This window comes from Takifugu rubripes, chromosome 3 (genome assembly GCF_901000725.2).
Source record: "Takifugu rubripes chromosome 3, fTakRub1.2, whole genome shotgun sequence".
Taxonomy (NCBI): domain Eukaryota; kingdom Metazoa; phylum Chordata; class Actinopteri; order Tetraodontiformes; family Tetraodontidae; genus Takifugu; species Takifugu rubripes.
The window spans coordinates 15649160-15671457 of NC_042287.1; the positions used below are offsets into that span (position 1 = coordinate 15649160).

At 46.7% G+C, this 22298-nt stretch overlaps 5 protein-coding genes and 1 non-coding gene across 8 annotated transcripts; 3 read left to right on the plus strand and 3 right to left on the minus strand.

The window, feature by feature from the left end:
• Nucleotides 1–1050: 1050 nt before the first annotated feature.
• LOC101080110 (solute carrier family 17 member 9-like) lies at nucleotides 1051–5629 on the minus strand. 2 transcript variants are annotated; one of them, XM_011602753.2, is made up of 14 exons: nucleotides 5424–5629; nucleotides 4884–5097; nucleotides 4177–4374; nucleotides 3965–4104; nucleotides 3571–3670; nucleotides 3374–3495; nucleotides 3097–3190; nucleotides 2911–3007; nucleotides 2743–2830; nucleotides 2632–2666; nucleotides 2328–2443; nucleotides 1903–1958; nucleotides 1800–1829; nucleotides 1051–1623 (listed from the first exon to the last, which is right to left on the minus strand). In XM_011602753.2, exons 2-14 carry the CDS (start codon nucleotides 5000–5002, stop codon nucleotides 1454–1456), a joined length of 1365 nt encoding a protein of 454 aa, XP_011601055.2. In that variant the 5' UTR covers nucleotides 5003–5097; nucleotides 5424–5629; the 3' UTR covers nucleotides 1051–1453. The 2 variants fall into 2 exon arrangements, with proteins under 2 accessions (XP_011601055.2, XP_003963609.2); XM_003963560.3 differs by having other exon boundaries at nucleotides 4884–5629.
• Nucleotides 5630–5739: 110 nt separating this feature from the next.
• LOC101073127 (glucose-induced degradation protein 8-B homolog) lies at nucleotides 5740–8563 on the minus strand. 2 transcript variants are annotated; one of them, XM_003963531.3, is made up of 5 exons: nucleotides 8385–8563; nucleotides 7912–8048; nucleotides 7626–7822; nucleotides 7221–7418; nucleotides 5740–6874 (listed from the first exon to the last, which is right to left on the minus strand). In XM_003963531.3, the coding sequence occupies exons 2-5, from the start codon at nucleotides 8030–8032 to the stop codon at nucleotides 6701–6703; spliced, it is 690 nt and encodes a 229-aa protein (XP_003963580.1). In that variant the 5' UTR covers nucleotides 8033–8048; nucleotides 8385–8563; the 3' UTR covers nucleotides 5740–6700. The 2 variants fall into 2 exon arrangements, with proteins under 2 accessions (XP_003963580.1, XP_011601054.1); XM_011602752.2 differs by having other exon boundaries at nucleotides 7912–8113.
• Nucleotides 8564–10010: 1447 nt separating this feature from the next.
• dnajc5aa (DnaJ (Hsp40) homolog, subfamily C, member 5aa) lies at nucleotides 10011–12683 on the plus strand. The gene is made up of 5 exons (XM_029833541.1): nucleotides 10011–10168; nucleotides 11151–11269; nucleotides 11344–11557; nucleotides 11626–11797; nucleotides 12392–12683. Exons 2-5 carry the CDS (start codon nucleotides 11160–11162, stop codon nucleotides 12493–12495), a joined length of 600 nt encoding a protein of 199 aa, XP_029689401.1. The 5' UTR covers nucleotides 10011–10168; nucleotides 11151–11159; the 3' UTR covers nucleotides 12496–12683.
• Nucleotides 12684–14862: 2179 nt separating this feature from the next.
• On the plus strand, nucleotides 14863–17419 carry LOC101061100 (tumor protein D54-like). The gene is made up of 9 exons (XM_029833542.1): nucleotides 14863–14953; nucleotides 15308–15423; nucleotides 15506–15654; nucleotides 15769–15816; nucleotides 16104–16205; nucleotides 16345–16371; nucleotides 16459–16485; nucleotides 16562–16610; nucleotides 16675–17419. Exons 1-9 carry the CDS (start codon nucleotides 14941–14943, stop codon nucleotides 16741–16743), a joined length of 600 nt encoding a protein of 199 aa, XP_029689402.1. The 5' UTR covers nucleotides 14863–14940; the 3' UTR covers nucleotides 16744–17419.
• Nucleotides 17420–17959: 540 nt separating this feature from the next.
• On the minus strand, nucleotides 17960–18031 carry trnae-cuc (transfer RNA glutamic acid (anticodon CUC)). Its single transcript has one exon. It is a non-coding gene; the product is annotated as a tRNA-Glu (tRNA).
• Nucleotides 18032–18319: 288 nt separating this feature from the next.
• ppdpfa (pancreatic progenitor cell differentiation and proliferation factor a) lies at nucleotides 18320–20227 on the plus strand. Its single transcript, XM_003963533.3, has 5 exons — nucleotides 18320–18479; nucleotides 19038–19135; nucleotides 19224–19301; nucleotides 19372–19465; nucleotides 19540–20227. Exons 2-5 carry the CDS (start codon nucleotides 19081–19083, stop codon nucleotides 19676–19678), a joined length of 366 nt encoding a protein of 121 aa, XP_003963582.1. The 5' UTR covers nucleotides 18320–18479; nucleotides 19038–19080; the 3' UTR covers nucleotides 19679–20227.
• The last annotated feature ends 2071 nt before the right edge of the window (nucleotides 20228–22298 follow it).

Sequence of the window (22298 nt, forward strand, 5' to 3'; positions counted from 1 at the left end):
CCCCATCTCTCTATGTCTCTCTCTCTCCCTCCCTCTCTCTGTATCTCTCACTCCCTCTCTCCCTCCCTCTCTCTGTATCTCTCACTCCCTCTCTATGTCTCTCTCCCTCCCTCTCTGTATCTCTCCATCTCTCTCGAGGACAGAAAGCACGTGATTCCTCTCTTGGCATTCTCCGCGTGCCTGAATTGATGGGCAGATAAATTAAGGTCCGCCGTGATCGAATTCGTGGAAAGTTTAAAGATGGAGATAAGCCGCATCGGATGAAACGCACGCACACGAGCGCGCGCGCCGGCGTCAGCTCTGGTGTTTTAAATAGCAACAACTAACCAGTGACGATATTTTACACCCGCAGGTTCGGACGCGATTCTCTTCGTGTGTTTGTCGATCGTCACATCCGGACGCACGTTGATCAACTGTCCTCGAGCTCCGGCGCGCGCGGCCGCCTCCTTCCGTCCGCCGTTCCTCTTTAGAGCCACAGTGGCAGAAAGCAAACAATAACAGTAGTGTCCGGGTTTCTGGAAGATCCGGTTCTAAACCGGGTTTACTCTGTAAAAGAGCCCGTCCCGTGTCACGCATTTCTGGACATAAAAAGTCTGACTCGCCCTGTTGTTGCGTGCGGCTCTGACGCAGCATCGTCGTGACGTAATGATCCGGGATCAGGGGCAGGGCGAGCCTGCTTGGCTCGATCCGTACCGCAGGCCCGCTAGAGCCGAAGGTTCGGGACTGATTACCGATTCAAACGTAACGTAAACCGTACCGATAAAAATATCTTCAGCCACAAGATGGCGAGAGACTATTGGTACCAGGAGAGGTGCCAAAACACCCCAGAGCAAGGCACCAAACCCACACAGGGCCCCATGGTGAACCACCAACCCAACAAGTGAACCACCAACCCAACAAGTGGACCCCCCCCCCCCCCCCCCCAAACAACAAAGCAGGACAAGAAGATGAGGAATAACTACAATTTAACTATATCATTAGAAATCAGATGATTCAGGTGCAGCTTTGCGTGGAACTGCACTTAATCAGGTTGAAATGAAGAAACCTCCATTCTCACATCCAAAAGGTATTTTATTACAAGTGCTTCTGAAATAGCAGCCATTTCCCCTCCTCAACTTCAGTTTCTGCTACCAAACCCATGTTTTACTTTACAAAATAAGCAGCAAAATGTCAGCTGTCCAGCGGAGAAGCAGGTCTGATAAAAATAACAAAGAAACAGAAAAATCCTTGTTTTGGTAAAACCCTGAGACCGTTTAACATATTTAAATAAAAGCAATAAAAAGACTATAAGTTATCAAAACCCCCTCTAATTTCCTGACATGAGTTCTAAAACATTTGAACAGACTGAGAGTAAACAGAAGGTTCCTTCACACAGAACAGGAAGTCCATGTTCGTCCTACATTTACGGTTCTTTTCTGCAGCTCTTTGAGGTTTGAGGTTTTCAAATTCCGGGTCAGACGACCTGAACCGGACTGTCGCCCTCCAGGTCGACGCGCCGAGCGTCCCCGAAGATGAGAAAAATCCCGAGTCCCATGGTGTTAATTAACGTGATGACGGCGAAGACGTTGCCCCACGTCTGCGTGACCTCGATCAGGTAACCAGACAAGGAGACGAACAGAACTCCTGCGCGGTAGATCAGACAGATGGGTCACGTTAGACAACTCAGCAAGTCAGTTCCACACACATTGTGACTCAGACCTGTGGTCTAGTATCTAATAGGCAGTTTAAGACAAGGTTAGCTTAGTAGGTCGTGTTGTGATCGGGGAGATAAAAAGGCAGGTGACAGGCTGGACGCGTACCCATTAAGGCTCCCATCGTGTTCATGAAGCCTGTTGAGACAGATTGGAGCTCAGATAAAGCACAGGTTAATTGGCGCAGGCGTATGAAAGGAGTGCGACTGACCGTAGAGAGCGCCGGCAGACGAGGGGGCGAGGTCCTGCACGTTCACAGACACGCCCCTGAAACGCCATCAGACCGTTAGACGCACTGACTTCAGAACAATATCGGCAACAATGGCAGCGACATAAAATCCCCCTGTAATGGTTTAAGGAGCTTTGCTGCTTTGGTTTTTCCCACCAGTGCTGCCATGGCGACAGGAGAGCAACAGTCACCATCACAAACCGCAGCCAAGACGCAGGCAGATGTTTATGTATTATCCCGCAAACCTTAAATGGACACGAGGTCCTCATGTTAACAACGCCAGCTTTCATACCAAACTTGACTTTTAGGAATCATAAACATGCCAGAGAAACTTTTCTCCATTTTCTGAGGATTGGGAAGTGAAAATATGTGACGTTGAACACGCCGACCCTTAATTCTATACGCACCCGCTGGTGAAGCTGAATAATCCCATAACAGCCGAGACGTAAATGATAGCAGAGTGACACGTGACTGGTCCAACCAGAAGCATGACGAACACGCTGGATGTGCCCATGGACAAGGTCTAACAGAGGAGAAACACACAGTTGGGAACTTAAAGGTAAGGCATGATCTTAGGAGAGTGGCGTGCACACGCTTGCCATTAAAATTCCAAAGCTCCTGTGCCCTGGGCATCGATGCAGACTTGTATATTCATGTTTGAAAAAGTGGGAAAAAAAATCCCACATTGATGGAAACATTCAGCGAGTTTACCTGCATTAACTTCCTCACAAATATTACGCTGTATCCTACAGGGAGAAAAGAAACAATGAATGTCTTTGAAAAGGAAAATAACAGAGACGCTAATGGCCGCTGGGTTCACACCTTTGTTTATGAGGACGTCTGACACGTAGCCGCCGCCGACTGCTAACGGGATGGCACAAAGCCAGGGGACCGTGTTGTACACCCACCCCTGCAAAACAGACGCGTGACACCTGAGAGGACGGGGAGGACGCCTTCGTACGGGTCCACAGGTGGAGAGAGGACAAATACCTTCGCGTGGGGAAACGTCTCTTTGAAGTACGTCGGCAGCCAGGACAACAAGGTGTATGAGGTGCTCGTCAAGCACATGTGAGCAAACACCATGGCCCTTCGACGGACAGTGAGAAGGACACGATGGGACTGAGCCGACGACTGAAACACGACCAAACAGCGAAAGACAACATATTCACCCTGTACCAGATCGGAGGCATTTTACAGAGTCTCCACCACAGCCTCGTCAAGGGCAACGCCGGCTGCTTGACGGCATCCGTCGGTTTGGTGATGACACTTCCTAAAAAAATACAAGAAAAAGGGGGCGTTAGAGGATCGTCACTTTGCAAGTGTTTGAATAGAGTTAATAACCGCTCCCATCACAACCAGTTGCCACCATAAAAAAATTCTTTGAAACCAGTCAGGCCTGTCGGTGATGTCTGCTTCTTTAGTCAGAGATTCTGTGAGGGACAGAGTTACTAACCGTCCAAGAACTGCCAGACGACGAGGGCCCAGAGCCCAGACAGGAAACCGATGGTGTAAAATATGCTTTCCCACCCGTACCAGTCCAGCATCAGCGACCCCATCCCACCTGCCAGCAACGTCCTGCGAGCAGAGGAGGACAAAAGTCAACAGGGTCCCGGAGTTTGTATCTGAGGGCGCACGAGTTTGGCCGCTCACCCAAGATGGCAGCCGCCGTGCATGGTGCTCATTAAAAGTCCTCGCTCTCCCTCAGACACACGCTGTGAGCAGAGGCTGACCAGAGATGGGAAAAAGACACCTATAAGACAGGTTTATGGATTTATTTCAGCACATTCTGGTGATTTTCCTCTTTGGTGGGTGCCCTGATGAGTGATGACTCAATAAAAAGCAGCCGGGGCGCCACAGGTGGTTGTGCTTTGGCCCAAAAGTTGCGCTACTTGAGTTTTTTTTTTTTTTTTGGAATGTCCTCAGAGAGAAATGCTGAGTAAATACCCAGTAGAACAACATAAGGTTCTGAAAGGTGTTAAACCTGGGACAGTGTTCTTGTTGGGCTAAAAAATGTTCATGTTCCTGACTGATTGACAGCGCTCACCTTGCGACAGGCCCATAAGGAATCTAGAAAAGGTCATGAGAGCCAGGATGTGAGAGCCCAGGTTGGCCAGGAGAGGAGTTCCAGCTGTGATCAGACCCCAGGAGGCAGCAGCGATGCACACTACGCGCTCGCCCCCGATTCTGAGTCAGGACAAGAGGAAGAATTCGAGTCTAGCAATCTTAGATGTGAAAACAAGGGGCGTCAAGCCTCACCGGTCACTGGCGTGTCCCCCCAGGATCTGCGTGAAACAGTACCCCCAGAAGAACCCACCCAGAACCAGCCCGGAGTCGATTTTACTCCAGTGGAACTCCTCCGACATGGACACGACACAGATGGGCATGGTCATCCTGGCCCCGTACAGCAGGCAGGTGCCCAGAAACAGCATCGGCATCCATTTCCTGAGGAGAGGCCTGGGAGGATTTAAAAAAAATACAATAAAAACACATTTAAAAAATGGCTGCACGGATATTTACTCATGGCTATTGTTATTTACTCAAGTATCCCTCAAGACAGGTTTGGGAGGGGTTAACGCATGAGTAAATGCCAGAGAGACACATGAGACGCGTGTAGAGGTGAGGTGGGTCATGGCGCCGACCGAGAGGACTACAGACGTCCTCCGGCAGAGCCGGTCGGGATGTCGTGACCACAGCAGAGGTGAGATGATCCGGGCTGCTTCCCTCCTTTAGGGGTAACGTGTGACTAAGGTGCGGATTTTCAAGCAACTTGGAAGGAGAGCAGCAGAATTTTACCTCAGAACTCAAGAGGATCCCTCATGTAAAGGAAGACCGGCAGAACATTCACGGGCTTAAACATGGCAGATGTTACCGGCTGGCAGACTAACTTCTGCCCTGATTCCAAGACAGTTGTGAGTAGCAGTGATGAGGAGGAGCAGATTGCTAATCCGTGTTCTCGCTCTTACCTGGGCCACAGGTTCTGGTCCGCCGGCTGATCGCCTGGTGGGAAAAAGGCGACGGAAACTTTGGAAGCCAACAGAGATTCTGTGTTTTTGCCATCTCCTGATGTGTGATTAGCAGCCATTCAGGACACACTGGCACCGTCTCTCCCACACTGACACTGACATACTCCGGTAGCTCTGCCTAGGATCCGCTGGGGCACAAACCTAACTGGTAAAACTTGTTGGGACAAGGATAACATGTTAGCAAAGACTGCAAGCAACCTGCTAGGCAGTGTTCTTAGTGGCTGCTGAACAAAAGTGCTCCTGTCAATCAAGAAACAGATATTTAGGTTCAGCATTGCTGCTTCCAGATTTATGTCTTCTGCTTTTACTTTACAATATATTAACCCTTCCCCAACTCTTAAATTTAAACCCTTTTTTGGTCACTTTCCGCAGCAAACAAGGCGTGCACGGATAAGCAGCATGTTTGCTCAACTAATCCGTGCGAGAGCGTAACAGGAGTGAAAATATAAACTGATTAATAATGAAAATAAGTCAAATTACCCTTGTGAAAATAATCACGTCCCAGCACAGAACAGGCTTGTCTGCCGGTCAGTCTCAGTGTGGTCACACGTATTTGAATATAGCCAAAACTCTTCCACTTTCTGCCAGTAAGCAGAAGAGAAGAGCCGGTATGATGTAGCTCCTCTTTTCAGTCACACCTTCGGCCCCTTTTTGTCTGATTCCAGCTGAACCCGTTTGAGTTCCTTTTGCATTGTGTTCAGCAGCAATAATCTATCTTTCACCTAAAGGTTCAGAGCACCTGCCAGGTAGAACACCTCCCCTGCAGAGGAGTCAGGAAACACAACAAGGGCTCGTGTTCAGATCGCAAAAGTATTTATTTGAATATTTGCAAATCGACCTTAAAAATGTTGGATAATAAAAGGGATTTTTTAACTCTCTGGTCTTCAGGATTTCTCGATGACAATACGTATAGTAGGACAATACAACCTTAAAAGAAATTAAGGATGGACAGCTAGCAGCAATCAAAAATATAGATATAAAAATGTCAACAAAATGAAACAAGCAAAAGTGTCTTTCCAGCTGAAGGAGACTCGCATGCAGTTTTAGGAAAAGCGAAATGTTCAGGTTTAGAATCTCTTCAGTTTTTAGTTGAGGGTGTTCTGGTGACCGATCGGCGGCGTCCTCGCCGCTCTTCCTCCATCCGTCCACAGAAGCGGCACGGTCCCTGGCAGCACAAAACCGAACAAACGCTTTGGAGGACGCGAGCGTGGAACTCGTCGTGGGGTGGTTTCTAATTTTAAACACCCAACACACGCGTGGTGCAGATCCTCCCAAGGGCCTATTGTAGAGGAACCGGCAGCACAAAATACTCAAAGAATTCAAATATTACAACATATAGTTGTAAAATACACATTTGTGATTGGAAATGACCCTGAACTCATTCACAGACACATTCACGACAAACAACCAAGCTGTTTTTGGTGTTACAAAGTTCAAAACCGGCCGTGTTCTCCAGTCTGGGAACGTCAGCATTCTCTCATCTAAACTCTCTCTGAAGCAAATTAATTCAAACATAGTCAAAATAAATAAGATTAAGCTTTTGATAAAATATAAAACAGCAATCTGACGTTTGTCGTCTTTGACCCCAAAAAAAGCTTCTTTTTTTTTTGTTAATTTTCAAAATACAACAATTTACAGTTTACAGACCTCTCGTGAATGAAAGATGAAGTTAGCATTTGTTTAGACGCGTTACCTGCTTGTCACCCAGTCACTGACTGATCATAAATTAAGGGGGTGTGGGCAGTGGTCTGCTGCGCTCACTTGGGGTCCTCGATGGTGCCTGTGCTTAGGTCAGTCATTTTGGGATATTTCACCTTCTTCTGGTCCAGCTCGTTCTGTGCCCACAGTAGTAGCTTCAGCAGTTTAGCCAGTTTGGGGGTCGACTCCCTGTTTTCATAGTCCAGAACAGCTTGGTTCACCTCGCTCCACACCTGAGCAGCCAGAAATGAGGTCAGATATAAAAACACCCAGATTTCAAACACCTTTGACGTCACCTGCATGAGCCTCCACCCACATATCACCTTTGTCTGAGTTCTCTCTTTTATCGCTCACTTCCTGGGTTTCAATTTAGCTGCTCTTTGATAGGCGACATTTGAGTAAAGTTTAAGGACGTGTGCAGCTAAATCTAAAAGCCATGTGAACATCTCTGTTTAATTTCATCAGTAATAATCAAAGATTTACCTTGAAACAGGTGGACTTTTTTCAAAGGACCAGCTTTAAACACATGATTAAACCAGGTGCACCTTCGTCGTGCTCAAGCCCTCAGTTTCAGTCTACCTTTTGCCGCTGCATCATGTTGAGCAGGTCTCCGAAGGGAGACTCTTCTGGGTTGTCAAAGGCCAGAAGGGCGAGTGTTCTCTCCATCTCTGTCAGACATTCACGACTCTCCTCCCCCTGCTCAGCCAGCTGCGTCTGGGCAAACTCCAGCGCCGACTCCGTCTCCCTTAGCCTTATTAATTCAATCAAATGTTGCTGCTGCAGAAGTAAATAAGATCAAGTATTAGGTTTTCTTTCTTATTTAAGTTAGAAATAACACGGACGTGCACAATAACAGCTTTGATGACACGGAACACAAACAGTTCTTTTCTTTGAGTCGTAGAAGCCAACATTTGGAAATGTTAGCTTCTACTTTATAGCCTCTCTTCAATTAGTGACGTTGGAGTTAACAACGGGCACACGCACCTGCAGGTGAAAATACAAGTATCGATTGGTATCGAGCAGCTCCGGATGCAAGCTGTTGATGAGTGCAATAGCCCCCTGTATCTGTCCCTTCAGGATCATCTCCCTAATCTTTATCCTCTCATCCAAAGTGTCCAGGTCCACGCTTGGCTCGATCCCAGACTCCATACGAAACTTCTCTGCAGCCTCTTTGAATCCCTCTGACACAGAGAAAAACCCAGTAAGTATTTTGGTGGCGTGCAGCTTAACAGGTAGGTCACAGTCATCATCCGAGCTTGACATGTCTCACCTGTCACCAGGTAATTCATAATGAGCCGATTCATGTCCGCCCTCTGTATGTGAACATTGTTTAGTTTTTCCATCCACTCTTCTTTTGTGATGTCGTCGGGCTTTTCAGCATAGCTCATCATTGGGGTCCAGGGAATTCTAACAGCCATTGGAAAGAGACCGAAAAATGAGCAATCCTGACACAACTCGGTCACAGTCTGCACCTGCAAGCAATAATAGCCCCACCGTGCAGAGGTGGACACAGGATTTGATATTTTGAAAGGAATAACGTATGTTCTTTAAATAAATAATTAAACGATGAGAGGCTGAATTAAACATGAGCTAACCCAAACTTTCGGGTTTACGCGCTAAGACTGCGTTCCTAAGACAACTAGAAGCCATCTGGTGAGACCCGGAGTCTTCCAAAACAAACCTATTTCCTCTTCAGCAACAGTCCTGGCTAGTTAGCCGTCTGCGTGCGTTTGTACAACTTACCGAACCAGCACGATCTCCAGCGATTATTCTTCCTTTCTGGTGTTTGAGGACGGCAATAAAACTGCACTTGGCGACCCTCTCGGGGATTTTATAACAGCGTAAAAGTCCACAGCGCGACAACACAGTCAAGCTTTTCGCGGCTAGCTAACTAACCGAGCTAATCTGATAATCTCGCGAGAGTTCCGTCGGTGTCCGAGCTTTCTGATTGGCTGGGGCCGTGACGTCACGGTTGCCGAGGAACAGTTACAGCAGCGACTCGTCGGTTCTTGTTTGCTGTGTTGTACTTGATTTTAAGGCCCCGTTCACTGTTTTAACTGTTCTGTACTCTTTTTTTTATAATTACAACAGAAATAAAATGAGATAGACTACATGCTAATAACAACCATAAAAAATTGTCTATATGATGAATTATAAAAGCGGTATTGTCTGCATGTAAAGCATTTTCTCACTTAGTCTTTTCGATTCAGGTATAAAACTATATGACACAGGTAATTGTTACATCTTCGAAACTGTATTGGTGTTGATTTATAAATGCAAAACTATTTTCTTGACTGTAGCTACTCAGACTCAAATGTATGTGTATTTTTGAGGTTTCAAAAGTTAGTTAATTATCATGTTTTTTTATGAGGAAAAGTTTCAAAAATATTTGAGCAATCTTTAATTGCATGTGCCCCATTAATGTGTCATTCATTAAAAAAAAAAACTTTTATACTGAATGTTGGGATTGTGCTGAATTTTATAGTAACGTGTCGGGAATGCAAAGGGGATTCCTTTATGCTTGATGGTTCTCATGCATGACAGTGAAGACAAATAACAGCAGTTCAGACTGAAAATGGCTCTATTTCATGACAAATTAAGGTTAATTTCTTTCTTGACTTTTAAAAAAAAATCCTGTCAGCTCTTTTACTGATTTAAGATTAAGATTAATATGTACTTTATTCATCCCCGTGAGGAAATTGAATTGTAGTAGCTACCTATACAAAGTATAGAAACAGAATAAATAAATACAGATAAGATTAGAACGTTATAAGCATATATACAGCATAAATATATATAATATATACATAATATAATATATACATATTATAAGCATTATAAGCATATATACATAAATATAGAATAAAATAGAAATAAAATTACAACATAAACATTACACAATTATTGTTATTGGCTGGGTTAGGATGAGGATGAGTTATACAGTTTGAAGAATTTACAGATTTCCAATATATTGTTGATTATCAGACTTGACAACATTTTCGGGTAGGTCAGGTATTTTTTTCTTTTTTTAACATTTAGGTGACTTGTGAATAATTATTATTAGAGTTCATGAGTAGAAATTCTTGTTACAATGGCATGTCAACTGCGAAATTACAAATACTGTACTATTATGTCAATGTCACTGTCAAATAATGGTGATAAACGGTTTAATTCAAACAGATGAGCTCTTGGAGATTATCCTTTTGCCATCTACATCCCATAATATGTATTTAATACAATTACAGCTTTGAGTTTTTTATTAACGCGCATTAGCTTTGTTTCGGCTAATGCTAGCTCCTGCACGAGCCCCCATCTGCCAGGCCCGGGCGGCGGGCACGCGCACGTCCGGCCTCCACAGGGGTGTTTTGTGGGCGGGGCCTGCGTCCTGCTGCAGCTGTTCATGGTTGCGTCTGGAAGCCGGAGAGGGTCCGTGGACGTGAGAGATGCAGCCATAGTCACGCCACAGCGCCTGGAATTCTGACCCGCCGGCACCGACCGTTCCACAGCGCATCCGCACCGACCGAAAGGTGAGTCCGAGAGGGGATCCTCCATCTTTTATCCGCTGACCCCTGCCCTTGAAGACAAGCGCAGACGGTCCATCCTCGCCCTGCATCACGAACAGGCCGGGGAGAGCGAACCAACATGGATGCTGTGCGCTAAAGCTCCGCCGCTGCTGATGCTTGCGCGGAGATTATGATCCTGGGGTCGGAGCCGCGGTTTAATCCTGACAGCGCGACGCGATTCCTGCCAAAAAGAATCTGGGATCCGTCGCTGAGATCGCTGATTGTGAAAACCATAAAAAAAAGGGCTTAAAATAGAGCAGCAGCCATTCATTTGGATGATGACACCCATTTGGAAGCTGGTGTGTTTCTGTGTGGAGACATTTACTTGCAGCATCATCTCTCAGTTGCACATCCCATAATTAGTCACAATTCCAGGATGATCTTATAGAATTGTCGGCATGACATCATCTGCGGGACTACAGCTAACCTTGGTTTTTATCGCCATAATTCTCACGTTTTCCTAAATAATTAACGCCATCGTAATCCTGGAAAATAATAAGATTTCCTCAGTTTTCCCGGGAGGATGCAGCTGTTTACCAGATGTTCGGTCCGATCGATACAACAAGTGATGACAAATGTTGGATTGGGGACGATCCATCTTCACAACTCAGAAGTGATTTTAGATCAATCTGAACACACCTTTTTACTTGCCTTGTTTCTGTAAATATGAATGTTTATAAGAATGTTTCTAAAGCTCAGAATAGACAAAACAACTTTTTTTTAAATTTATTAACAATAAAAAAAACCTCTTTTTCTCCCGATGGCCACCTGACACCTTTGATGCAGTTCGTTTTCCCACCGTTAGAGGGTGCTGCGCCCCACTTACATAGAGTCTAATAAATGTTCCTTAAAACATGAAGCTGCGCTCAAATCGTACATCAAAATAAGAAATTTCCAGTATTGTGGCAACATTGAAAAGCGCTTAACCCAACGCTATTGGTTGCAGCTAGAAATCATGGCTGAGCACCAGAGGCAGCGCTCCCTGTCCACCGCCGGTGAGTCCCTCTACCACGTGCTGGGGGTCGAGAAAGTGGCCACGACGGACGACATCAAGAGGTCGTACAGGTAAGGCGTCCCGGCCTGACCCGAAGGCAGGAGCTCGGCAGCAAACTCCTGCTGTGATCAGCCCTCTCTTTCAGGAAGCTGGCACTGAAGTTCCACCCCGACAAGAATCCCGACAATCCCGAGGCGGCGGACAAGTTCAAGGAGATCAACAACGCTCACGCCATCCTGAACGACCCCACCAAACGGAACATCTACGACAAATACGGCTCTCTGGGGCTCTACGTGGCCGAGCAGTTCGGGGAGGAGAACGTCAACACCTACTTTGTCCTGTCCAGCTGGTGGGCGAAGGTGAGAGCCTCTCGGCCGAGCGGGGGGGTGGCTCGGGGAGCGCTGACGCCTGGATCTTCTGCCCGCAGGCTCTGTTTGTCGTCTGCGGCCTGGCGACCGGCTGCTACTTCTGCTGCTGCCTGTGCTGCTGCTGCAACTGCTGCTGCGGGAGGTGTAAACCGCGGCCCCGGGACGCCCAAGATCAGGACTTTTACGTGTCTCCCGAAGACCTGGAGGCTCAGCTGCAGTCGGACGAGAGAGGTGAGGAGCCGCCGCGTCACTTCCCCCCCCCCCGACAGTGACGAGCAGTTAGCGATTACCGTATTGGCCCGAATATAAGACGGTGTTTTTTACGTTTAAATAAGACTGAAAAAGTGGGGGTCGTCTTACATTCGCGGTCTAGACATTATACCCATTCACAACGCTAGATGGCGCCAGATATATTTAAAGCGAATGCTGAACCTAACGTCCCAGGCCAAAGCGAACCCCTGTCACGAAGAAGAAAAATAAAAATAGCGGTAGCACGAAGAAGAAAAGTAAAAAAATAGCGGTAAGAAAGAAAAGAGAAGAAAATAAGAGAAGAGATAACAGAAAATAGAGAAATGTAGCGACAATCTGGAGAAAAGTGGGTCGGAGATAGAATCATTTGTTTCAGATGTACTGTAATTATTTTCTGTATAAAAATTAAATTTGGTGTTCAAAAGTCTTTTTTTCAAACTTGAGTCTTGAAAAAGAGGGGGTCGTCTTATAATCAAGGTGGTCTTATATTCGGGCCAATACGGTACATGATGTGGGACGTGTTTGAAGGGTGACCTTCTGACCTCTGTGTGTTTACGGTTGGTCCTTGTGCGACAGAGGCCGGAGGTGAGCCCATAATGATGCAGCCGTCGGCCACAGAGACGACGCAGCTAACAGCGGACGGCCACTACTCCTACCACACCGACACTGGCTTCAACTAACCCGCCGCCGGGCCCAGACCCGCCCCCCGGCCTGCGGTCCTGCCCGTTTTCCCCTGAAAAGCGGCTATCCATCTTTCCACCTCAGACAGGGAGCGATGCGGAGGAGAGGGACTAGCCAGCACGGCCCCAGAGAGGAACTGATGACGTCACATCCTTTAAATCTGTCCCCGATTGGTCCGAAAAAAAAAGAAACGGCTCCTTTCTTTTGTTGCCCCCCCCCCCCCCCCCCCAATTTTCTTTGTGCATTTCCCGGCCTTTGACCGCGCCCGTCTCCTCTTCCACATGGCGTAGCATGCACTGTCTGTCCAGCGGTCTTTCGTTCAAGCCACCTTTTGCTTTCAGAGACTCGTGTCGTAGATGTGCAGGTGGTGCGTGGAGTTTACAGCACAGTTAACATGGGCGGCGGGGGGGTGGGGGTGGGGGTGGGGGGGGGGCGCTCAGGTGCATGCAGGTTACAGAGGTGCGCTCTCTTCTTGTTTCTAACGCGGTCGTCGTCACCAGAGTCGGCTTTCTCGTAGATGCTGGTTTTATTTGCGCTGTGTCGCAGTCGGCTGTGTCGCGCCCTGTCTCTGTTCCTCGTGCACTCCCCTGACTGCTGTATGTGCGATTCCTTATTAAAGGCACAGAGCTTGAGTTAATCTTTTCTGCCCCGTCTACGGCGCTGATACCGTGGTTCGGAATCTGGTCCAACGGAGTGAATCTCTTACGAGCAAAAACGGTTTCAGAAGGCCGAGAAATATTGATCAGTTGTGATTATGCAGTTCAATTTGCTGCAGGCCCAGGTGATCAGTCTGGTTCTGGGAGTTATCATTGTTCTCGAGCTTGTTTTTAGTCCTTGTGTTTTGAAGTCTGATGGCGCGTGTGTTCATTGCCGTGTTTACTGAATGGTCCGCCCTTTTTTAAATCGTTCAATACTGAGATGATCTTCGGTCATATCATCTGTGAGCCAGTGCAACAGGCAGCTCTTAGTAAACAGTCGTTTCCACACCACTCAAATTGCATATGTTGCCACCTAGTTGGAAAAATTGGCATCTTCCTTTTTTCTCATTGTTGCCATTCATAGCTGCTCATAATGTGTTTTGATGGTTTACAAATGGTGGCTCCTGTTGCCCACCCTGTGCTATTAACGGTATGGATGTTGCCCTCTGTAGCCCCTGTATGATGTTTCCTGTAACCTTTGATGAAAAATAGATGTTCCTGCCATGGCTTTTTCATCAACATATGGAAAAAATGCTCCTGTAAGTGTTCTCAGTTGAATGCACCGTGTTTAGAAATAATCTGTACTGGATCAATGATCAGGAAATAATTTAAAGATTACATAGTACCGGTATATAGTGCAATTATAGTGAAATGGTTGTATGATGCAATTTTGGAATTTAATTTATTTCAAAGACTTTGTCATTTGCTCGAAATGATGATTGGCTACAATTAAAACCTGGTATGTGTTGTAATGTAAACATTAAAATTCAGCCAAGAATGACTGGTTGAGGTCGCTTGTACATACACCTGGTCATATAAAGTATAAATCTTAACGTTTTTGTTGTAGCATGGTAATTGTGTGTCTGGACAAAAGCAAGTGAATCATTGATAAGATTTGCTGTTGGTGATTAAATGTTCATGAACACTGAGCCTTGGTCCGATTCTTTTACATCAAAAATGCACATTAATGCAACTTTTTCACTGCAGCACATTTTGATGCTGCAGTGTCGTAAAATCACCGCCAGATGGAGACAAAACACAATTTTAACTAATGCTCGAAACCAACGTTATTTTGTCGTTGTTCGTCCATTAAATTAGCCCCCAAACATACAATTTTCCGTAAAGAGTGGAGAAAACATAGGAAAATCCCCATTTTTTTGCATCTGTACGCCATCACTACTGATGTGACACATCAGTACCTTCTTATTTATAAACCTGAGCTGACCAGAACCGCCATCAGGAAAGGCGGTTACACGATTTTAAAAGTTAAATTATCTTCTTATCTTCTTCTTTCAGCTATCTTCATCCAACAAAATATTAATGTCCTGAAACGTCCAGTCCTTGACTGAGTTTTACCTGACCCGGTTCGAGGGTCTAAGGACAAAACGATGTAAGCAACTGTGCAGCTTGTAAAGCTCTTTGAGGCAACAATGTTTGCGATTTTGTGCTCTAAATAAAATAAAACTTAAAACTTAATTGGCTTCTTGATTCCATTGATTTATCGTGTTTTTCCCAGAAACTTAATTCGTCACACTAATTAAGTTAATGGGCCTCCAAATGGCATTTACCCCACCAGTGTATTGCTATTTTTATCTTAAGATTTAGCATTTGGCTAAGTAGGCAGTGTGTGCGTGCGTGCGTGCGTGCGTGTGTGTGTGTGTGTGTGTGGCTCGGTGATCCTGACTGCGGTTGCCTCATTGTTCGCGCCGGGCTGACTGGACGGACTCCGACATAAAAGGGGCCGAAATGAACCGACCAGGTAACATTTTGATTCATGTTCACACAAGTTTCGTTGGATTTTCGACTCCTATTCGCTCCTCGCGCGACAGGTGCCTTCACCTGTTGTCCAGGTAGCTGCAGCTCGCGGAGCAGGTGACTCCCAGCACCAAGGACAGCTACTGTTTAACTTATTTCACTTTAAATCAGGCGTAAAGGATAAAACCTGAACTTCTCTACATGATTTAATCTGATTACCTTTTACTTTTGTTAAGTTGTTTGTTTTGTATTATGTAGTTTTATCTGCCGTAGCATCAGTGTTGTGTATAGTTATTTAAAATAAAGATTCATGTATAATTCCATATTATTCACGTTCATCCATATTTCCCTGTCACAGGGTTTGGTGGGGCTTCGTCACCCGTCAGCTTCTCCACCAGGACAGTAGAAAATGGATGCTCGCCCTCAGACCTGACGGACCAGGAGGTCGATCACCTGCGGACCGAACTTGCAAAGGTGATGCACCACAACGTCCCCGCGCAGGGAAGGGAAGTGGTTTATTGGCCCTCACTGTCCTCCCTGATGTGATGTCGCACAGATGGAGGAGGAAATCCACACGTTGCGGCAGGTCCTCCTGGCCAAGGAGAAGAATGCGACAGAAATCAGGAGGCAGCTGGGTTTGGGTCCCTTCAGTCACCTCAAACAGAACCTGGCGAAAGGCTGGCACGACGTGCAGAGCTCAGCCCCGTGAGTGTGTGCTGGGATCATTTGGATCCTTCTGGTCTCAACCAGGCGGCTGAAGATCGCTGGCTTACGTAACAGCACCGAGACGATCACCTGCCTGTCGTGCTCTCCTTGCAGATACCTCTCCGCCTCCGCCACCCTGGAGGACATCGGCCAGTCCGACATGTGAGCCGGGTTGCATGTTTTGGCGCGTATCTGTTGTTTTGGGTCGTGCGCTCACGTGTTCAAGAGGGATCACCTTTAAGGAACAAGTGATGGGATTCTGCAGCTCAAACAGGATTGGTGGCCTGTTAATAGCCTTACAGCCTGACTTAGCTCAACATGCAGTAATATTACAGGCAACCGGCCTGCAGCCACCTTTACACACACACACACACACACACACACACATACACACACACACACACACACGCACACACGTAGCGTTGTAACGCGTTCTTTGACCCGTGCAGATGTCTGAGGACGCGGGTGGGTCTCTCCCACGCCGGCCAGGTGACGTCAGCGGCACTGTCCAATGTGGGCGTGGCCATCACCAGGCGGCTGGCTGATATGAGGTACCTCCTGACCCCAGGACAGCCGCCCAGTTTCCTTTTGTTGTGATGAAAATTAAGGGCGTGGAGGACAGTTGTGAAGCATTAGGATGACTTGTGCAGCTGCTCATGCTGATGTTCTGTTTTCCCTTCACCTCAACAGAACGTTGTCCCTCCCGAGCCCACCACGGTAAGACCTGACCTAATCCAGTCTTGCAGCTTTGAAACCCCCCCCCCCCCCTGATTCTCGCTCTCTGTGTCCTGTTCCAAACTGCAGTCACACCATCAGCGTTCCCACCATGAGGTAGAACCTCTCGCCTCAGGTGTCCGACGGTCTCTTTGTGCCGTTAAACCTTCTAACTTGTCTGTGTCCTCTGCAGACACTCGTCCACCTTCAGGTCTTTCGAGGACATGGTCGGCAGTGTGAAGGTGAGGCGGCTTGAAGGCGAGTGAAGGTTGTGATTGTGACGGCCCGTTTGCCTGGTTCTTACAGGACAAAGTCACCGGCACAAATGGTGAAACCTCTGGTTTTGAAAGAAGATCCGCTCGCCACAACACATGAGATGGACGGTGCCACTGTCGTCATTAATGTTTTATTACGAGCCTTCGACCATGTGAACGCAGGTGTTGTCTGATTATTTTGTGTTGTTTCAAAAGGCTGAGTAGAACATGTGTGTGATAAGTAGTTTTTAACCATTAACATTATTTTCCTTCATGCTGGATCCATTTATTGTATGTTGAGCTGTTAAGATAAACTGTCTTTTCAAAACCGATGGTCAGTGACTGTAAATGACAACAAATCCACTGATTAGCCAGCAAGAGGTTTTTGTTATTATGAACACCCGTAAGATATCATCTATCTGGTAATCAGATTCCCCAGTTTGATCATCTATATTCCCAGTTTGGTGATCAGATTCCTTGGTTTGGTAATCAGATTCCCCAATTTGAAAGTCCATTTTCACAGTTTGGTAATCAGATTCCTTGGTTTGGTAATCAGATTCTCCAGTGTGATAGTCCATTTTCCAGCTTGGTGATCAGATTCCTTGGTTTAGTAATGCTTTGGTTTGAAAATGTTGCTTCCTGATGGGACTCTGTGCCAGAGAGACGTCCGTGACAAGTCAACCTTGCACACAATAAGCCATGAAAAGTCAGATCAATAACCCCTGGGATTTTCTGTCTTGAGCTATGTGTATGTATGAATGAATGAATGAATGCTTTGTATAAATAAATGAATTAAAATGAGGAAAAACACTGGTCCTGAATTTAAGCCATCGTTCAAACACTCAGCTGTTCTTTGGGTAATAAGAAAACTCAGAAGACTGACGTTAACACATCAACACAAGCTTTGGTTGCCAGAGCGTTTTGGGGGAAACACAATATTCATTACAACTTTAACCCAATAAACTACTGCCATGTAGCGACAAGATAAGGTAAATTGATTATCAAACCTAGGGAACGGCCTTTTTCCCCCTTCACCTGAAATCGTGGGGATATGTAGATTTATGTAACCAAAAGGTCTAATTAAGAATATTTTCTACAAAATTAATGAGCCTTTGGGTGGCGCCACAGGGTAACAGCAATAGCTCCTATTGTGGCTGTCAAAAGAAACGCCAGCTGTTCTTTGAAACCAAAAAACATAAGTCCAGAACATATGCCTGGTTGGCTGAAAACGCGTCTTTTATCTTTATTGATCTTACGCAATATGTGCTTGTGCAACAAAGCGCTGGGTAAGACAGTAGAAAGTGAAAAACAAGCTTTAATGGAGGGGAAAAGTTAAGTTCCCTGACCGGGAATCGAACCCGGGCCGCGGCGGTGAGAGCGCCGAATCCTAACCACTAGACCACCAGGGAAGTGCTTCAGCCAAATAATTACAAGCTATTTTAAATAAAGATAGTAAAGTAAGACGATTAATATTTTATCAAGCATAAGTATGTCAGCATATCTGATTGAAACTCATATGACAGGATGGCAGCAGTTAGTGCCGTCAACTGCAGCATTACACGTCTCCTAAACCCTCGCGTCATTGCTAACACTCAGCATGACTCAAACCAGAAAGAACAGCCTCGCGTTTGTCTGCCAACGCCCCGCCCACTGACATGGTCACGCGCCGAGGGGCCCCACTTGCCTATAAAGACGCGAGGTTCTCCGCAGGACCGCAGCAGATCCGCAACGACCCGGACTGGTCGGAACCGACAGATATCCACAAATGGGCAATTGTAACCAGTAGGCTCCTCTTTAAATCCGTCCATCCGCACTTTCGACCACATCAGACGCCGTAACAGCGAGGCGATCTTTAAGGTAGGTCAGACGTTGAACATGATGGCTGATGTTCGTCTCGTGTGAGAACAATGTACTTTATTCTTATGGGTGGACGCAGTCAAAAACATGTGTTTCGCTTATTTGAGTTTTTGACGTGTCTTTTATTAAACCTTCCGATTTCCCCTGGGTTAAATAACCTTTTGCCCTTGTATAAGCGGGTTATTTGTTCATCAGCTGTACCCTCAGTGCTCACGTATTCATTTAAATCCCTCAATCCGTCTGCTGCCTTTAACTGGTTCCCACAGGTTAAATGTCTCTACAAATATAAGTTTTTAAATTAGGACTAGGAATATGACTTATTTGGCGTTTGGCCAGATCTTCTAGCCTTTGTTGTATTTGACTTAGGTTACTTGTCTTTCCGGTTAGACCGTTGGAAGCAGCTGCTAATGTCCCATCACTGCAGGGAAGGCATCTGAACACGAATGTGCATGTGGAATGTGTCTTGGAAACCCCCCTCAGCTCAGGAGACGCCACCGGAACCTTTTTAGTTCTTTTGGTTTCCACTGAATTAACGTCCAGCTCTCTCGTCTCTTGCAGTCAACCATCTCTTAACTTTGAGAGACACCTGAAGTCAGATAAAATGGCAGCAATTCCCTCAAGTGGCTCCCTCGTGGCCACCCACGACTATTACAGACGTGAGTGAGGGGGTCTCGTGGATTTCTAATTTCAATTTAAAGGTTTTCAATTTGGTTTAACTCGGGGGGTGTCTTTGTTTGGTTTCAGGACGCCTTGGTTCTGCCTCCAGCAGCAGCTCCTGTGGCAGCGCAGAATACACAGGCGAGGTCATTCCTCACCACCCAGGTAGGAATTTTAAATCATGACGCGCCGTTTATGGCCATGAGAGGCCCAAACTAACGGCTGGTCTCCGCAGGGCTTCCAAGGCAAGATTCTGGTCACTGGTGGACTTCATTTTTCTTCGCCAAACAGAACCAGCCCGGCCTGCAAAATGGATCCGACCTCCAAAAGTAAGTGACAGGCGCCGACAGTGTGTGCGTGTGCTCTGGGTTCTGGAACTGAGCCTCTTTTCCCTGTGCCGCAGGAACGGAACCTACACAGTGGCCAACGGCCAGGTGACCTGCATCGCCAAGGAGATGGTTCTGAAGCGGCAACTCAGCGAAACCAGCGACAGCGGGAAGCCCGAACAACAGCAAACAACCCCCGTGCCCCCCCCATCCTAGACCTGACCGCCCCCCCCCCCCACCCGAGGTCCCCTTTCGCTATCGTCTTGCCGTCCGTCACAGTCGGAGATGACGAGGGCGCCCGTTACCCGTAGTGTGGAGTTTTCCTGTTTGTATAGTTCCTTTTATATCGACCAAAAGTTTTTCATTATGTTCTTGTGACACTGTAAATACAAATAAATTAAAAAAACAACAAAAAAAACTTTCACACGTTATCATTTTATGTGTTATCGTTTTACTCCAGGAAAATGCTTTTATGGTGCTGTTAAGCTCCTGGTTGTCGCCTGTTTTTGGCTGATTGACAGAGCTGAGGTGCGGAGCAACACCAGCTGCTCATAAACGCCGAATCTCATTACCTGTAAGACGATCTGCACGGCTAATTCGCCGCTCAGCAGTGACTCACCTGGACGCAAATGTGGGTCAGCGTCCGAAATAGAGAATGTCAGGATAAATATGGAATTACCCGTGTCATAATGCATCTATTTCTGCACACATGACCTGTTTTTGGACTCTACATGTGGAAAAATAAAAGCCCTACATTTCAGAGGTCTTCAGTGTCACGCTTTCTTCCACCGCACCAACCTGACACGCACGTGTTACAGTTTGAGGGTCGAAATCAAGGTTAAATCAAGTAAAACCTCTTTATCCGGTGGGATCTTACGTAAAGAGAAGCTGGAAGTTTCTGGATACAAAGTTACCACGCCGTGGCCTCTTCTCTGAAATCAATACTTCGGAAATATTTGGCAACCTTCATCTGAGAATAAAGCGAGCAAAGTGCGGTTTACATTCGGCTTCGAGATGATCTCTGCGTTCAGGTGTTGACGGGCTGCCAATCGCGCCTCATGACGGCCGGGAACAGAACTGTTCTGAGGGGAATGACGGGAGTCTCAAACCCACCTGTCAAGTGCGGACGAACGTGTCTCATCACAGGCTGGAGGTTTCTATTCCTAATCATCAGAACATGAGGGTTAGTCTGTACAGAGGTCAGGGGAGGAGGGAGACACGTGTGCAGAGCGCCTGCAAACACAAGCTGCAGACGGGCGTGGACGGGCAGGAACAGCCAGAGCCGAAAACATGTTTTTATCCCCAACTGCTGCTGCAGCTCCAGGACTGTTTGCCTGCAGGGAGCTGGAAGATAGCGGAGGTGCTTGTACCCATTCCAGATGGCATCCGTGTGTATTTTCACTGGATTGTTGATCAGGAAAAACCTGGAAATGTGTCCTATGTTTGCTTTATTCAGAGATTTGAAGGGCGGAATAGGTCAAATAGGTTTAAGCTGTTTCTCTGCTCCCCGTGTAAATAAAGACGTTGTTGAGGTTTCTGGGTCTGTAATTCCTGTAAATTCGGAGTATTCTTCATGAATCATAGAGCTGCGCTGGAGTGAAGGCGTCACAGTTCCATGGAACCTTTGAGAAGCAGCAGAAATATCCTCCCTCTCCTGCCGTTAGGACCTGGAGTCACTCAGTTTTCCGGTCGTGTGTCACAGATGACAGTGATTTGATGCAGAGCATCCTCAATATCATTGAGGATGCATTTTGCATGCGGAGGCCTCACGTATCCGTCTCTCAGCAGCTTCTATATGAACCCCCCCCCCGTCAGCTGTTTATTTAGTGGAAACTATCTGCATGGACGCCAGCGGCGCTTTTGGCTGACAGATAAAAAAAGAATCTGGGCCAAAGGTGCTTCCACAAAACAGCTAATGTGAGGCCCACGTTTGTCTTCCTGGTAACTGACCTCGGCCCGTCTGCTGGGGGTCCGGAGTCCCTCCGTGTTTGCACAGCAGCATGAGAACCAAGTGTGGACCTCCGGGCTTGTCCTGGGTCCACAGGCTCGCTGCCAAAGTCCGGCCGCGATCGATCAGTCCCAGAGACGGGAGTTATTAATTCACCGGCTGATTTGTGGGTTTTGGCAAAAACCCCACAAAAAAACAAACATGGTTACGTGTTTCAAGTCCAAAGGTTTGGGTCAGTAACTTCCTGTGGAGTTAAAATTAGCCACAGACTGGGGCCTGGGGAGACTGGGGACACTGGGATTAGTCTTATTTTAGTCCTATTTTCAGTCAAAACATCCTCGCGGTGTTGGGCTGCATAGTTTCAGCTCCGAAATTCAAACGTCCCAGAAGCGTTTCACGACGAGTTACTATGGAAATTTAACGCACGTTCTGAAAGAATGAGAAAATAGGAGGTCAGCCTCGCTGAGCTGGCAGAACAGAGCGTCCTGCACGCCAGCAGCGTGCTCCCTGAGCTACGTGACACTCGTGCAAACTGTGTCAGATATAAAAAACACAACCGCCCGACGTCACGGGAGGCACACGGGGGGGCAGATATGATCGCGCTGCAGCAGCAGAGTTCGTGTTATTCAGTAAAAACACGTTTTTGGAAGTATAACTGTGTCAAAAGTGATCCTGAAACTGATCCTGGCGCCACCGTCGGGTCGAAGCGTGCGCGACAGCAGGAACGCACAAAAACAACGTCGTGTTTAATCTCCCACGTGTGTGTTTTGCTGTGTCTTTGGGATTTATCGTAGTCCAAAAATTAAAAATTAAATAAAAATCCAGGTGCAATCAAAGCTTCATTTTCAATATGTGGCACTACTTTGCGAAAACACTATAAGAACGTTT